Source organism: Suillus paluster, assembly GCF_016628075.1.
Source record: "Suillus paluster strain FC165 chromosome Unknown EDB91scaffold_493, whole genome shotgun sequence".
Lineage (NCBI taxonomy): Eukaryota > Fungi > Basidiomycota > Agaricomycetes > Boletales > Suillaceae > Suillus > Suillus paluster.
In genome coordinates this window covers 1-14,741 of record NW_024538053.1, presented here as the reverse complement: position 1 = coordinate 14,741, position 14,741 = coordinate 1, and the positions used below count along the sequence as shown (strand labels likewise).

The 14,741-nt window shown below is 49.6% G+C and overlaps 8 protein-coding genes across 8 annotated transcripts; 3 read left to right on the top strand and 5 right to left on the bottom strand.

Moving 5' to 3' along the window:
* Positions 1-165: 165 nt before the first annotated feature.
* EDB91DRAFT_1185485 (uncharacterized protein) lies at positions 166-1,473 on the top strand (the record flags this gene model as incomplete). Its single annotated transcript, XM_041320488.1, has 7 exons — positions 166-256; positions 279-343; positions 393-734; positions 772-951; positions 1,009-1,032; positions 1,071-1,223; positions 1,283-1,473. Coding segments are annotated over 6 exons (726 nt in total), but the record flags the coding sequence as incomplete, so codon positions are not given.
* A 361-nt stretch (positions 1,474-1,834) lies between these two features.
* Positions 1,835-4,372, bottom strand: EDB91DRAFT_1066652 (uncharacterized protein; the record flags this gene model as incomplete). The annotated part of the gene is made up of 7 exons (XM_041314818.1): positions 1,835-1,961; positions 2,022-2,410; positions 2,497-2,739; positions 2,810-3,168; positions 3,225-3,421; positions 3,475-3,828; positions 3,882-4,372. 7 exons carry the CDS (start codon positions 4,370-4,372, stop codon positions 1,835-1,837), a joined length of 2,160 nt encoding a protein of 719 aa, XP_041168450.1.
* A 342-nt stretch (positions 4,373-4,714) lies between these two features.
* On the bottom strand, positions 4,715-5,832 carry EDB91DRAFT_1066653 (PIN domain-like protein; the record flags this gene model as incomplete). Its single annotated transcript, XM_041314819.1, has 3 exons — positions 4,715-5,372; positions 5,420-5,535; positions 5,587-5,832. Coding segments are annotated over 3 exons (1,020 nt in total), but the record flags the coding sequence as incomplete, so codon positions are not given.
* Positions 5,833-6,031: 199 nt separating this feature from the next.
* On the bottom strand, positions 6,032-7,282 carry EDB91DRAFT_1232147 (Hsp70 protein-domain-containing protein; the record flags this gene model as incomplete). The annotated part of the gene is made up of 3 exons (XM_041321066.1): positions 7,003-7,282; positions 6,801-6,955; positions 6,032-6,744 (listed from the first exon to the last, which is right to left on the bottom strand). The coding sequence occupies exons 2-3, from the start codon at positions 6,898-6,900 to the stop codon at positions 6,032-6,034; spliced, it is 813 nt and encodes a 270-aa protein (XP_041168448.1). The 5' UTR covers positions 6,901-6,955; positions 7,003-7,282.
* Positions 7,283-7,668: 386 nt separating this feature from the next.
* Positions 7,669-8,923, top strand: EDB91DRAFT_1185478 (uncharacterized protein). Its single transcript, XM_041320487.1, has 7 exons — positions 7,669-7,899; positions 7,952-8,028; positions 8,080-8,117; positions 8,167-8,251; positions 8,310-8,575; positions 8,628-8,801; positions 8,830-8,923. Exons 1-6 carry the CDS (start codon positions 7,830-7,832, stop codon positions 8,692-8,694), a joined length of 603 nt encoding a protein of 200 aa, XP_041168447.1. The 5' UTR covers positions 7,669-7,829; the 3' UTR covers positions 8,695-8,801; positions 8,830-8,923.
* A 58-nt stretch (positions 8,924-8,981) lies between these two features.
* On the bottom strand, positions 8,982-9,865 carry EDB91DRAFT_1185475 (uncharacterized protein). Its single transcript, XM_041320486.1, has 3 exons — positions 9,320-9,865; positions 9,212-9,249; positions 8,982-9,151 (listed from the first exon to the last, which is right to left on the bottom strand). The coding sequence occupies exons 1-3, from the start codon at positions 9,516-9,518 to the stop codon at positions 9,122-9,124; spliced, it is 267 nt and encodes an 88-aa protein (XP_041168446.1). The 5' UTR covers positions 9,519-9,865; the 3' UTR covers positions 8,982-9,121.
* Positions 9,866-10,513: 648 nt separating this feature from the next.
* EDB91DRAFT_1185472 (uncharacterized protein) lies at positions 10,514-13,481 on the top strand. Its single transcript, XM_041320485.1, has 2 exons — positions 10,514-12,203; positions 12,281-13,481. The coding sequence occupies exons 1-2, from the start codon at positions 10,608-10,610 to the stop codon at positions 13,169-13,171; spliced, it is 2,487 nt and encodes an 828-aa protein (XP_041168445.1). The 5' UTR covers positions 10,514-10,607; the 3' UTR covers positions 13,172-13,481.
* Positions 13,482-14,366: 885 nt separating this feature from the next.
* EDB91DRAFT_1297460 (uncharacterized protein) lies at positions 14,367-14,741 on the bottom strand (the record flags this gene model as incomplete). Its single annotated transcript, XM_041324933.1, has 3 exons — positions 14,367-14,515; positions 14,571-14,661; positions 14,714-14,741. Coding segments are annotated over 3 exons (268 nt in total), but the record flags the coding sequence as incomplete, so codon positions are not given.

Below are 14,741 nucleotides of genomic sequence, written 5' to 3'. Positions count from 1 at the left end.
TGAGCACCGTTCCGGATGGGAGCAGGGCCAATACCAAAGAAGGTTGTGAAAAAGAAAGGCATGGTTGAGAGGTCGGTCATTATTGTTTCAAGTTGATCGACAAGTTATCAATGCGCCTGTAATTGCAAGAATCACAGCGCTACCTTCACAGATTATGTTCGAGATCTCATTATTCCTCACAACCTCCCCATGCCGGCTCCAAAGACCACAGGGTGGCTCATTGGGTCCACCATGCACCTGCTGCACCTTTGTCTGCGTGTATCTCATACGCGCCACAGCTGACTCAGACATCGGTTGGGAAGACTTGTACTGGGAACGTAGCCAGCAAAGCTGGTTTGACTGGGTAAGCTACGCTCGATACGAAACTCACTTGTCCTTACATATTCTTGCAGACCATTCCGATGACGGGTGTTCTATTGGTTACCTCAATTTTGAATGCAATGCACCTATTTACGCAAAGCAAAACATATCGCCTTCATCGTCGAACCAAGGGAGACCCCGTGTCTTCGCCTCACACCACGTTTGTAACCTCTCCCGTACGTGTGCGACCCGATGAGCCTTCTCCGATAGCCTCCTTCAAAACGCGCATACTCCGCGTGATAAAAGCCGTTATACTTTTCCTATGGAACTGTTTTTATTTCCTTCTGGAAATTCCTGCTTGGTATCTCCACTGCCACACCTTCATCGTCCTCACCTGCCCGAGGTGCCCCTGCAGATCAGATTCAACACTTGAGGTCTGGACTCCAGGCAGCTTGAGCGCGTGCTTCTGAGCATTTATTCCCCTGTTCATGCTCTTATTTGGATTCTACGGGTCCTACAAATTGGATACTTATGACGGCTGTGATGGGTGCCGTGGGGGTTCAAACTAGCCTTCTCGTGCAGGCTTATGAGGGGCTTGTGAAGGACCGTGCCATTCTTGCAGCTGAAGTCATGCATGAATATAACGAAGGGGTGAGTTTCCATCGTCTCCCACGAAATTCCCCGCTGATATAATCTTTCTCTCTCCAGTTCGTATATCCGCGAATGAATACTGTGAAGAAAGACTCGCTGTCATGACGCATCAATCGGAGATGGTAAACGTCTGGGAAGATTAGTGATCGCACACCACCATCCTAGACATAGCTACATCATGCATCAGAAAGTATACCTGACGCTAATATCATTCCTGTATGTAGATTGAACCATCACCAGCCAGCGCATTCACCATGATAGCCTGCACCCAAGTTAGTCCCGAAACTTGATATACATATTAATTTACGCATTTGCCAGTCTCTTGTCCCAGCTGTCATCCCCAGCTCGTATGGTACCAGTCGTACCTCAGCCTGAAACACTTGCATACTATTGTTCACCTACGTCACTCTCTTTCAATCATATTGCTCTGAAATTCAGGCACAATGGAGGACTGGAAACTTAATGTAGTCTACAGTAATAACGAAGTCGCGGTGGGAGCGTTAGTCGCGGAGTACTTATGTCGAAAATTTACGGTGGCGCTCAGCCAAAACACCAAGCGAGAGCACGTGACCACGATCAATTCCCTTTTCGAGGCGGGATTCGCTGACCTCGCTGGCACATGACCGTTTGTGTGACAGGCGTGAGTTTTGGTTGAAAAAAACAGAGCGTTTCAACAAATGCGCTGGCAGGACGGAACAAACGCGAGTGGGGTGCGGGCATGATTAGCGACGGCGAGTGGTAAGGTAGAGTATCAGTAGTATGCTACTAAGTAGTAGGCAGTGAGTGTGGAATGTACAGAGTCAGCCAAAGCAGTGAAACATCGTAGCGAAGCAGTGAAAGCACTGAAAGGCAATGATAGTATGTAGTAAAAACGGGACCGGTATCACTTGTTGCGAGAGATACGGTCCCCTCGTGCAGCGCGTGCCTTGTTCACAGCCTTCAGAAGTTGCGTGTGCCCTAGCTCGGCCTCTGGATAGGCTGCGAGGAAGCGTGCCTCGTTCGACTCGTACCTGGAGCCGAAACAGAGGGTTAGCAGTGCCGGCAGTGTAGATACCAGCGCAGGGACTTACTGATTAATGAACTCTAGCGCGATTGTTGCACGTTGGTGGTACTTTGATGCAAACCGTCTATTTGCACCTTGGTACCAGTGCCTTGGCCAGTCCTTCAGTGGCGTTGTCAGTCCTCGGTCTCGATCGCCAACAAGCCAGTGTTCGACAATCTCCTTCCAGGAGTTGTGCTTCGGGCTGGTGGTTCCGTTGGGACGAGAGAGACTGGGACCCGAGGGATCACAAGGCCAGGTGTTGGGAGTTTCTGGGTACTTGAAGCCCGAGTGATGCTGATGGGCAGCGTGGTGCAGAGTTGTTGTGACGAGGTGCGGATGGATGGCTCGGTGGTAGGGAGAGTGTTGCTGACGACGGGCCTGGGTAAAACCGGCTGTTCGGCTCTCGCACATATGTCTCTGACAGGTGGAGTTGGTGTGCGGGAGGCACACTCAGAGACGTTGGTGAAGCGGGGGCCTGAATCGAGACGCTGGAGAGCGATTACTGTGGTGCAGGCAGCCTGTGCTACAACACTCGTTAGGGAGCGCATGTCATTGCGAAGGGAGTTGACATCTGCTGAAACGGATGCGTGCACCATGCGAAGCTCTTCTGTCGATGCTGGTCTGGCGAGAGCATGTTCGCCAGCAAGGGAGGCATCAGCACCGCGGGAGATGGGGGCAAGGGCATCACTGTAGTCAGTCTCATATGCATGTAGTTCGTCGAGGAGGTAGCGAACGAGTGTATCACGCTGAAAATAGACACAATGAGAAAAAAATGCTGCATCAGTCAAGTGTCAGTCATAAGAATATGAGACATACCTGCTCGCCATCAGCCCATCCCCCCCACCAACGAACTTTAGCGAGTGTCCACCGCTGGCCCACTGGAGCAAACATGAACCAATATTGCGCACCTCCCCGACGAAAGCAGTGAGTTGAGAAGTTACCACGGATGCCAGCGCCAGCGGTTGACTCATTGATCCATTTTTGTACCGTATCGTGAGAGATTGGCTGTCCAGGATGCACAACACCATTTGCACTCATCGCAGGAAAAATGAAGTCGTTCGGCTGGAGAGTTCGCCCGTAGTGAAATGATTCAAGCCACTTGATCCAAACTAACATCCAGAAGAAATTGTCGCAGGCTGGCATGTTGGGGCGTGGATAAATCTTGTAGTGATTTGCTGCCAGTGGTGAGGTCATTTAGTCATCCGGCTTCGATTTAATGTGAGCAACTCACATCTCAGATCTGCTTCCCATTGGCCCTTGTCCACCTTCTTTTGCCATCCTTTCCGGTGAGCGAGAAAGATCTCGAAGTATGATGTGCATTTACTCAGCGTGAGTGTCTCGTTTGCAAGGTACACGCCGAGCACCCCATCCAAAATAGTGGTATCAAGTGAGATATCCTTTCTTTGCAACTTTACAAGCTCAAAACACCTGCGGGCAAGTTAGATCGCGCACGTGCTGCGGAAAAGCTAATCAGATCTCACCTTGTCCATAACGTCCATCCGTTCGATGCGAACGTGACTTGTTCAAGATGGCGAGTAAGTTTTGTCCTCATTTCCAAGTCCAGGTGCATATCCGAAGGCCGAGCACCACTCATCACCTTCTGAATCATCTGTAGTGCAATCTCGAGTGGACACACAGCCTGGTGCCATCGGAATGCCCGATCCATGTAGTCCTTCGTCATTGCCATTGAGTGAGTGCGATCTCCTCCCTCGGCACTTGCCTTATGCTTGATGGATGACAGCACATCATAAATGTCTGCAGAATCAGCAGGGTTTCCTTCCCAGCGCTGCTTCGCCTCATTGAAGTGCCATTTGCCACGATAGGTATCACCATCTCTAAAATGTAAGTCAGTGCTCGTATGCTCTAATTTGTGTACGATAATACTCACGATAGCTCCCACAGCTTCTTAAATGCCGAACGGATGCTCTCGACAGTAGTTTTGCTGAGGTTCTCATGGAACCCTTTCAGGGACATGAAGAGCGCCAGTGCTTTGTCAGAGCATCTGTTCGGGATGCTCTCAAATGCATATTTGAAGGCCGGGTCCTCATACACGTCATTGTCGGCATGTATTTCGGCAGTTGCAGGCAACAGAACGAGTGAGTTTTCAGACGTGTCACCCCTCCAAGTCTCGCTGACAGCAGAACAGCTCGGGGTTTCGAAATGGCTTGCCAACCATTCCCGTCCACGCCGAACATGCCCAGCATAGTTCATCCTTGTGTTATTTGCCTGAAGGTGAGTTTTTATTCCATGTTCCTTACACTTTTGGACGTCTGCTAAAGCTGTCTTCGCAGCAGCTGATCTCGTCTTTCGCCCAGCTTTCTTCTGAGCAGTGTCTGGCAGCTGGGGGGCTTTCGCGGAATCCTTCTTGAGTCGTGCCATACTTTGTGAACACGAACGAGTGAGTGTGGCACAAAGGTAGTTCAAAATTTCGGGACGGAGATCATTGTCAGGGGCCTCTAACTAGTTAATGACAATTTCACATTTCACATTTCACACTATTTAGATTAGGAGACGACAATTGATTGCACTAGGCACTAATATACTGCTGCACTACTTGGGGAGCCATATGATCCAGTATTGTTGCCGGAAGACGCATGTACGAGGGAGAGAATTTCCCTTGAGCTGAGTTGCCTAGGGTGTTGTGTGCCAACCACCAACCATCGACTTTGATATTATAAATAGCGATATCATGCCGCAATGCCATCAACGTTCCACGAGCAATTATTTTGAACACCGGCCGGCGGTCTGTGTGGTCCGCATGCTGACGGGGCAACTAAAACATGAGTTAGAGTCTATAAAAATTGAACCACATGTGCCGCCTACCTTGCATATGGTGCGGAGACATGCACCCTCCCACACACTCCCGTGCATCTTGTCAATGATGGCATCATCGTCCCAGCCCAACTGCAGCCTGCAGAAGTCTGCAAGGTCTGCAAGATGTGGCTGGGAGGACGACACGTCCAGTAGCACATTCTCTGCGGCTGAAAAAGATGTCGGAGGATGGACATATTTGTCGATCACTGCACGATGTGGAAAATCGCATGGGATACAATCTGCGACAGCCTTATACCGACGCTTGAGGTCATGGTAGGGGTCATTGGTGAGCATAGTGCGTAGTTCATCGACGAGGTCCTCCGCACGCTCAGAGAACTCCTCCGGCAGCATAGACAGGAATGCGCAGAGCATATTCTCGCCAATTCTGCTGCACATAGCAACCTTGTGAGCAATCTCAATTCCACAACCAGGCACCCCTCTATCATAGTCTCCGCCCACCAGGAGGGCAATGAGCAGCCGATCTCCTCGGGTCAAGGAGGCACCATGCTCGAGACCATCCTCCGTATACACTTGAACATTGAGATAGTCCTTGTCGTTCTTCGCACTGCGACAAATCAATGGCAAAAGCATGAGAAAAACATGACGGCATACGTTCTAATTATGCACACAGCTCCGAAGATCAGAACATCACTGTCCTCGGTCATCACAGCGTCAATAACACCATGGGTGTTCATGGCAGCCAATTCGGCTTCGGCTTCACTCGGGGCCTGGGGAGTGGTGAGACAACAGTCTCATGAGGTGAGGTGAGCAAAACTTACCTCGGTCCACTGAAAGCCAAACAACTCCAGCATGCGCTGGAAGTCGCGGGTGAGCCAGTGGGGGCTGTGTCTGATTGTTCGACCCTTGTCTGGCAGGCGGCTCAGGCCATCGAAGACAAAGACCACATGCAGGGGAAGCTTTAGTAGTACGCCCAGCCGAAAAAACAGTGTTCGGAGTTCCGGTGATTTGCCAGCTCCTGCATGGTTCATCTGAAAGACGGCACATATGCCGTGCATCCATGCGCTAACAACACAAGTCAGTTCACTGCAGACATGTGAAAGAAGAGTAGCACCGTACCTAGCATCAATCCCGATCCTGAACAATTTGACTATGGGGTTGCCACCAATGTATTCGGTCTTCAGTTCTGACAGTGCGAGCTCTTTAAGTGTTCGGTTGTCGGCGGATGTGCTAACGCGCTGCAGATGGCATCAGTACCAGTCAAAGTCAATACCGCCATGGATTTATTTCGCTCACCTCCCATAGCCCTTGGATGCCCATGCTGAGCTGTGATGGTAGTGCAGAAGTAGAAATTCTTGAAAAGGGGGCAGCCAGAGAGGGGCCAGCTGATGTCAGCTGACCGCTGCTGAAAGCAGCAGCCTTGGTCAAGACATCAGGCTGGCTGCCCAAGTATATTGAGACTGTCTCAGTGGGGACGGTGGTGTTGCGCTCGATGAGAGCGGTCATGACACCACCGGCGGTCTCAATACCGAGCAATAGAGGAGAGACATCGAGAAGCAGGAGATCTTGGGTCTTCTCAGAGGTGTCGCCAGAAAGGATGGCAGCCTGAATGACAGCGCCGTATGCAACAGCCTCATCAGGGTTGATGCTCTTGTTGGGCTCCTTGCCATTGAAGAAGTCGGACACGAGCTTGACGATACGGGGAATACGAGTAGAACCACCGACAAGAAAAATTTCGTGGACATTGGCCTTGTCGATCTTGGAATCCCGGAGAACCTTCTTGACGAGTTCGAGCGTGCTGCGGAACAGGTCCGCGCACAGCTCTTTGAAATGGGCACGAGTGAGGGAAGTGTAGAAGTCGATACCCTCGAAGAGGGAGTCGATTTCAATGGAAGTCTGTGTAGCCGACGACAAAGTACGCTTAGCACGCTCGCAAGCAGCCCGTAGACGACGGAGAGCATGAGGGTTGGAGGAAAGATCTGCATCGATGTCATTAAGCACCGGAGTAAATAACTAGGTTAGAAGATAGACTCACCCTTCTTGTGCTTGCGCTTGAATTCTTGCGCGAAGTGGTTGACGAGACGGTTGTCGAAATCCTCACCACCCAAGTGAGTGTCACCAGCAGTGGCCTTCATCTTGAAGTTACCCTCCAATGGGTGGTGCGAGTGGAAGTGCAGTAGTCCAGAGGCCCTGTATAATGTGAGTACTGAGAAGCATGAGGAAAAAAAATGACATACAGTATTTCTTCTCCAGGGGAGTTGTTGTTGCGTTGTTGGCAGCATTCACCTCCAGCGTTGTGCACGACAGTGACGAAGAAGGTTCAGAGCGGAGGAAAGCTCTGTCACGTGACTGGAACACAGCCGCACCTGTTTATGGCAGCTGTGTAGGATGAGTTCGAGGGAGAGAAGGAGAAGGTAGAGATAAGGGAGTGTGAGTGCAATACATTAATGTAAAGTCCAGTAAAGTGTGATTTTGAGTCAGTAAAGTGAGGAAAGTGCGGGACAGTGAGAAATACACGGTAAATTTTGTAAATTTTGTAAATTCCGAACTTCTGGGCAGGCTCCCTCCCTGCGGATGTGCCCGGTGCCACGTACTTGTAAATTTACATGCAAGCTCCCTCAAATCTATCATTTTCGTTCACATATGCTTGCCTATGTTTTACGAGTGTATTTTCTCGTGTTTCCGCTCTAGTTTTACTTAGCATTTCTCATAGACTGTAGATAGTACTAGTACTGCCACCAGGCGGCAATTCTCGAGTTCATCTTGGGCTAGAATAAGGCGTCACGTGACTTTTTAGGATTCCTTTTTTTTTATAGAACGAATCTCAGACGAACCCCCTTTACAGAATTTACGTTAGCTAATCGTGAATTTTTCCAGATATCCTGACTTATCCGGCCTTGCAAGTTATTTTTTGCTGTGGAAAAGGATGCGTTATATTAGCCGGTTCGGTCCGGAATCCTATGGAAAAACGAACACTGCCACTCACTGGCAGTGCCAGCTTTCACTTCAATCCGTTTCAAAGATTCGTGTCAGTAGTTTCAGGCAACTCTAGTGGTTTCTTTCAATGAGCGAGGTCGTAAACGCTATCGTCGCTTTTGCAGTCATCGTCATCATTTTCCGATGGGCGACTTCATGTAAGTGACGAGTCATCGAGTCATCTAATATGCTGACGAGTTCCTACGACAGCCAACGACCATTCCAGTACTAGGAGGTCGGCGTCTTCAACTCTTGGCTTCAGGCCGAAGAATGTGACGCAGGAAATGGTTAAGCTGGAACTCTTATGCTGAATTATCATGCTGAATCCCTCCCCGCAGGTCGACCAGATACATTCCATGTTTCCGACCATACCACAGTATGTTCATTCATATCAACTGCAGAATTCTTCAATGATTATGTCATAGAGATAATATCCGCTACGACTTGCTAAGGACAGGAAGCGTCGAGATCACCTCGAATAAAATCCTAGAGCGTGGATATCTTGATGCGGTGCGGCCCATATCTCACACGATATCAATGCCATGTATTCGAGTATTCTCTTTTATAGCCTCCTCCAGCATATTTCACTGTTTATCCTCGCACAGAGGCTCCTCCACAAGCGCGGCAAGTTCCCCAAGGACAGACAACAGGTTTAGCACCGACCCCGAAAGAGAACCTTATAGCTCGTTACAAGCTACAAGACAGAGTGACGACTTCCACTTTATCACCGGATGACGATCTTGCCTTTGGCAAAGCGAACTGGGAGGACACGTCAGAGAAGCGCGAGGCCAGTTTGCAGGAGAGGAAAGCACAGATGATTTTGGCTGCCAGACAGTGCGTCTCTATCCTTGTAGTCAAATGCCCTTGCCTTATTATTAATCCCAAGGCGGTTACTGGCGCAACAAGCTCAGAAGGAAGAGGCAGGCGGGGCATCAAGTTCTTCGTCGCACTAAACATCCCATCGCAATAATATGTACTCGCAATAATTATTTAGATTCCCTGACTTGCACCATAGTGTTACCCAAACCCTTCACTCGTTGTTTAGCCCATGCAATCTATGGCTCATCAAATTGGACTGAAAGGTCCAGTATCATCATTTGACGACAACGAGTTATCTTCATCCTACCAATAGCCGATGGTGATAAAATCATTGCCTTGGCGGTCCTTAAGCGTATCAAGCGCGATTGTTCATGATGCGGGTTTTTTCATTATGAATTATACCCAACCGAGTGGCGTGGACGCACGTCATCGTGCCCTAACAAAGTTCTGACAGATTCTCGGGATGGCATCCGCCACTTTTCAGACCAAGGCACAGTACAAATCCAAACCTAATTGCGAGTTGTAATGGAAAAAAACCAGCATCCACGCAGACTTCATGTATCACAGCTCACAATCAGGTTCGTACCGTGTCTGAAAGAGACAGGTAATATTCAACAAAAGGAACGTTAAAGATGATGAAACGGTATCTACCTGACAGTTCATGTCGCTATCGAGGATAAAATCATAATCTGGGCTTGTGGTCAGACTTCCTTGTAATCTTCGAATGTCATGACGAGTCTCTCCCAACGGTTTACTGACCCACGAGAACTAGATAGCATCTAATCCCAGTCGGGTGGTGGAGTACGAAGGTTATGTACTTGAGACGCTCAGCGCATCCTCCCATCAAAACCACCAGATGTGAAAGCAGTGCCAGTGATGAGGCACTGCGAATCCCTGCAAACCACAAGGAACATGAGTAAACTGGCCTGATAAGCAACCAAGGACACCCGACTTCCATTCCAGAGTGGCCCCCATGCTCGGCTGGTATGCACTCGGGGAATTTCTTGATGCTAGCCCCAAAAGTACGCACCTGGTGGTCACCTCGCAGTCAGGATCGTCATAACCTGAGAAACTTTCGGCGTTAATTAGGAAAGTTCAATGCATGCACGATGTATGTAACATGTACATAAACCATGAGGTCAGATGCAAGAGATTCTAGGATCCGGTAGAGCTTAGCCATGAGATACCACGACTAATGTGAGTCGCGATCATAACCGTCATGTTCCACGATACTCTGTCTGCGTTAAAGAGGTAAAGCAATTCAGCGAGTCATCGGGGCTGCCAAAGTACGATAGGATGCTCAAGCCTCATTGAGATAAACAACTTGAGAGGTCGATATCCATAGAAAACGCTTGGAGGTTCTTAACACGTGACGTCCTCGTGCTTGAAAGGTGGGACGATACCGGCACCGTAATTCACAAGCATGAGGGCCCTGAGGGGAGCATTCAACTTCATAGTAGCGACGGGGTTAACGTATCAGCGATGCAGCAACCATACGAAACCTTGGAGACATGAGGTGGAAGCACCAAGGTGGACTCGTGGGCCAGTTTGTTTCCGCTCCGCATGTGATCCAGTAGTTAGGCATTTCCGCTGGGTACATTGATGTGCCATATGCTATGTAGGTAACGCATGAGAAAAGTAGTCAGATGCTCGAGGGCCATGTCCAATTCTTCCAGGTGATCATATGACGGCTTTGAAGCCTTTAAAGCTTCTGTTTTGACCTGAAGAAGACAGTTAAGCTTTAAACTTTCCGAGTACTTTCCATAATAGGCTGGGAGATCTCCAGGACAATCACCGTGCGATTTCGGACTTGCTTGCTGCTGCACAAGTGCGATAATAATGCGGATATCGATCGATAACGTTGAGTAGGTATGCATGCATGTAGAATTGGGGGCGGCGGCAGGATACGTGTAAGTAGTATATGGGGGAGGACACGAGATAATAATAAAATGGAGTAGTATTATTTATATACCGTAATCGGAGACTGAAAATGAGAAAGTTTGTGGTGAAGTTGTAGGACTTGGACACTTTGTTGTTCGTCGTCGTTATGGACGATGGTGAGCGAGAGCAAGCACACAACTGGCTGCTCGCTGACGACAACAGACTCTTCTTTCTCACCTTCTCTTCACTCGCCCTCGCTGTTGCCTCCATCTTGCTCTGGCGGGCAAAGTACGTGGACAACTATCCCGTGAACGACAATCCCGACTCCCAGCAAGCTCATTCCATCCTCACCGCCGCTCTTTCAACTTTTCATATTGCTAGTCACAGTACTCCTGGTGAGTTCGATATGACTGTCCCAGAGAAACCGGGCACTCCGGAAGCAGCCACTTCAGCCACCACAGAGCTCGAGCAGAAGGCTTCCCGGTCCAAGGAGCGACGCAGAAGAGGAAAAGTCCCGTATAAGGAGATTATTAAGGGCGGGAAGAAGACAAAGTCTACCCCAAAGGCCACTCAGTCTAAACTACCCGCTCACAGTCGTAGCGAATCACCGGCTCTTGAGATAGAGTCCAAATCCTCCTCAAGTAGCGATAATATCGTGCCAGTCGCGCCATCCACTTCGTCTTTAGCTTCACCTGCTTCGGATCTCCCTGAAGAACATCTGGTATCCCCTCTGAGCGCAGAATCACCCCCGGCGGGTGAACCACATGAGGACCGTTCCCTACCTGCTTGCATGACGGCATCCAGTTCTGAACCAGCATCCGTTTCGCGTCACAATACAGTCACGTCCCATAACTCCGCCATGCGCACTTCACGTTCTGAGCATACGCAGCTGCATGACACGGTCGACAATGTACAACCTGCCAGCAGCCCCTGTCACGATGATCCCGCTCCCTCCATTCCAGAATTATCTTCTCCAACCACCTCCACAGCGCCATTGTCAGAAGATCATGATAGTCATGAACGTATATCCTCATTCACTTCCTACTCTCAATCTCAGTCTATGCCACTCCACGCATCCACATCTACCCACGCGTTGGATTGGGATGGACAATCACAGGCATACACAGCAGACGCTCTCACTAAGCCTCCACGGTTAACGCCTAAGCAGCGTGGAGCTGATAAGTCCAATGGGAGTTGCGCGATTTCGACCTCTATCTCGCACAGTGCCCTCTTGGCATCCTCATCAGCCTCTCACTCCATTCCTCCGGCACGAATCACGGTATCCAACTCTGCATCCGCATCCAGTTCCCCCTTGTACCCAAATCCGGGATCGACTATTGGACTACCGCCATCTCCCTCCGGCTCTTCCCCACAACCTGCTCCTTCGCCAACACTTCCACATTTTACATTTCCCACTTTGAACCCTCTTCAAGCGTCTCCTAATGATCACACACATACCCATTTGAACACAATTGAAAGTCCAATCATGAACGGAAAGAAAGCGGCTGGCCCCCCAATACCAAGTGCTTCGCGAGGCTCGACGCCCCCACCAGGGGTATCTGTTCATACTGCACACATAGGTTCGCCTGCTGGCCCATTGAGTGCTCAAACACAGCTCGCATCCATGCGTGGTGCACTTGAGGCTGCGAGACTACGAGAAGAGAAGGCCCGTGCAGAGGCTGAACACTTGGGAAAAGAGAACGAAGAGTTAAAGTGGCGATGGAATGAGGATGCAATGGCTTGGAGGAGGAGAGAAGCCGAGGTGAGTATTCACTCTTCCCTGAGCGTCCCGTCGTGTGACGGTCTTCGTCATTATCATATACTCACCATGATCCCCAGCTACAGGCCCAAGTCCATCATCTCATGCAGCAGCTTCAGGCCGCATATTCCGTTCTTACAACCTTGCAAACCCAGGCGCAAGCTCAAGCACAATCTCCCGCACAGTCCTCCTCATCTTTCTCGTCTCCCCCATCCCCTTCCCCACGCCTGCATCCTCACAGCCCCAGTCTCTCGCACAACGGCCTTCCCCCAACTTTCAGCCACAATCCACCCGCACACGTTCAAGCACTTCTTGCATCATCCTACCACCCATACCCCGGCTTTCCAGGCGCTTATGGCGGTACAGGAATGTCGCCCTTATTTTTCTCGGGTCTCAGAATGACCATGAGTCCGGGAAGCAGCGTGAGGAATGGAAGTGCAGGCGGAGGAAAAGATCAATATACCCCCGATACGTCTTCTTCAGTAGGGTCATCGCCATCGCGTGGAAGGCGACGACGACGCGGTTCCGAATCTTCCTCTACTGAGGAGAATATTGGCGAAGGCATCGTTATCAGCGAAGCAGAAGAGGACCAAGAGGACATATGGCAGAATAGTATATTGGCAGATGCGATTCTAAAGCGGCCTGAAAGCCTGCGCGTGCCCAGTCGAGGGAGTCTTCGATCGGATGGACGCAAGAGTGCTATGGGGGGCGGGACGAGTGGGAAAGAGGACGCAGGGCGTGTGCCTAGCCGGATGAGCGAGAGATCGGATGCTTCTACGAGCGGAGGCAGTTATGGGATGAGTATGTCTAGCTTGTCGTGGGGTAAGAGCGAAGATGAGGCAGGTGGTGTTGTTGGAGAGGGTGGTTCTACTTCCGCAGAAGGTACAACAGCTGGCGGAGAGGGTACGTCAGATTCCAATGCACCGACACACGACCCATCAACGCTAGCTCCTGCGAAAGACGTTCAATAACCCCGAAGGCTGGTATTTGACTTATAACGTATTCTATCCCTCTCTGCACCCGTCCACGTTTCTTCCACCACTTTCGTTTCTTCCTTACGATACGATCCATGGGGACTTGATTTTTGACGTCAGCCTGTATAATAAGGTATACTTTCTTATTGTCATAATAGTTGAGGCTTTAAATCTGGAACTGCTGAAGTCTACTTGTTCTTATGTATGCCCCTGAGTCGGGCCCCTATTTTCGACCTAATGCACATACCACCGTCAGGTCCAGGAAGACCGGAACTGCCCCTCTAAACGCCCGAACGAGTTTGATGCGTAGAATTATGAAATACACTGCCAGGCTTCTGTTCTGCTGCCGTTCTGGTTGAAGACTATCCTTGGCTTACTTCCGAACCTCGTCGAGTCAGCTGAAAGCCTGAGTCCTTGCAAGCCTGCCTCACAGCGAGAATATACTATACCCGTGCCCAATGTTAAGCTCTAAGGACATATTTGCTTGTCGGAGATGGTCACATTGTCCGGTGGAAGGTGAACATGTCGGACGTGGCTTGTTTGAAAGTTGACCTTGGCCCTCGAATGCCGATATAAGTGCAGAATATACAAGGAGCTGGTTGCTGAGCTAGTCGTGCTTGAACATCTATAAGACTTCAAACGAGAAGCTATCTAGACGGGCTGAGTCACCAGGCTAAGTGATAAGTATCATCTCCTTGGCTAGGGGAGGCTATGTAGAGTCAGCTAAGTACTTACGAATTCTGGTTTGTTATCCTTATGATTCGTCGAAGCTGATGTTGATGGGCTGATCATTATGCCATAGTGAAACCTTCCCTCCTCGTCAAGTTCTCTGATCCACGACTCAGTGCATTCTGCACAGTACTCCACGAATCTCATGATCACCCCCAGCTGAGGCGATATTTTGAAAAAGGAAATCCTATTTATTGTCATTGGAAGTATTGCCCTAGGAAGTCTAAGACAGCAATATTTTCAATTTACATGAGTCCCATACTTTAATCAATGATACAATAATTCTGCCAAGCTCAATCATCGATATCGCCGTCCTCGTAAGTTATGTATATAGTGAATAGTAGGCAGGTGCAATATTCCTTATACATCATAGTGCATCAGATTGGAAAGGGTGAGGCGATATCAACCGTGTCTTCGAGTCGAGAGAACTCTGATTTACTGATATGAACAGCATGCTTGTTATCCCAATCCAAGATCTTTTCAAATTCCTGCACTGATGCCGGGTGTTGAAGTTGGGGTAGGGGCTCTTGTGTCCTTCCACCCAGTCCCATGTGATCATCGTCACGTCGGCATTGCACATGATATTCTGCCTCATCATTTCGATGCAGTGATCTGAAGCGTAATGGTATTATAAGCAGGGGTACTTCAAGTCAACATGAGTATTTACCAAGATGCATACGGAGTATTTCGGGGGGATTCTGGAACGAAGGTTCTATTGGCCCGTAATACTCAAACCAAGTGGCTTTGCGAAGCAAGTTCTACAGAACTGTTAGTCAAGAATGACCAGACTCTCGTAATTGTATAGCTTGCCAGACAATGCAGTTGGTGGGTGGATTCC

Bases quoted from the DNA above. Each gene is read 5' to 3' on its own strand.
- EDB91DRAFT_1185472 (XM_041320485.1), top strand. From the start codon at position 10,608: ATGGACGATGGTGAGCGAGAGCAAGCACACAACTGGCTGCTCGCTGAC. The intron at 12,204-12,280 runs GTGAGTATTCAC...CATGATCCCCAG, and splicing joins GGAGGAGGAGAGAAGCCGAG to CTACAGGCCCAAGTCCATCA.
- EDB91DRAFT_1185478 (XM_041320487.1), top strand. From the start codon at position 7,830: ATGAGCGAGGTCGTAAACGCTATCGTCGCTTTTGCAGTCATCGTCATC. The intron at 8,118-8,166 runs GTATGTTCATTC...ATTATGTCATAG, and splicing joins ATGTTTCCGACCATACCACA to AGATAATATCCGCTACGACT. The intron at 8,576-8,627 runs GTGCGTCTCTAT...ATTAATCCCAAG, and splicing joins ATGATTTTGGCTGCCAGACA to GCGGTTACTGGCGCAACAAG.
- EDB91DRAFT_1185475 (XM_041320486.1), bottom strand. From the start codon at position 9,518: ATGGAAGTCGGGTGTCCTTGGTTGCTTATCAGGCCAGTTTACTCATGT. The intron at 9,250-9,319 runs GTCAGTAAACCG...CCACAAGCCCAG, and splicing joins ATGCTATCTAGTTCTCGTGG to ATTATGATTTTATCCTCGAT. The intron at 9,152-9,211 runs GTAGATACCGTT...TGTCTCTTTCAG, and splicing joins ATAGCGACATGAACTGTCAG to ACACGGTACGAACCTGATTG.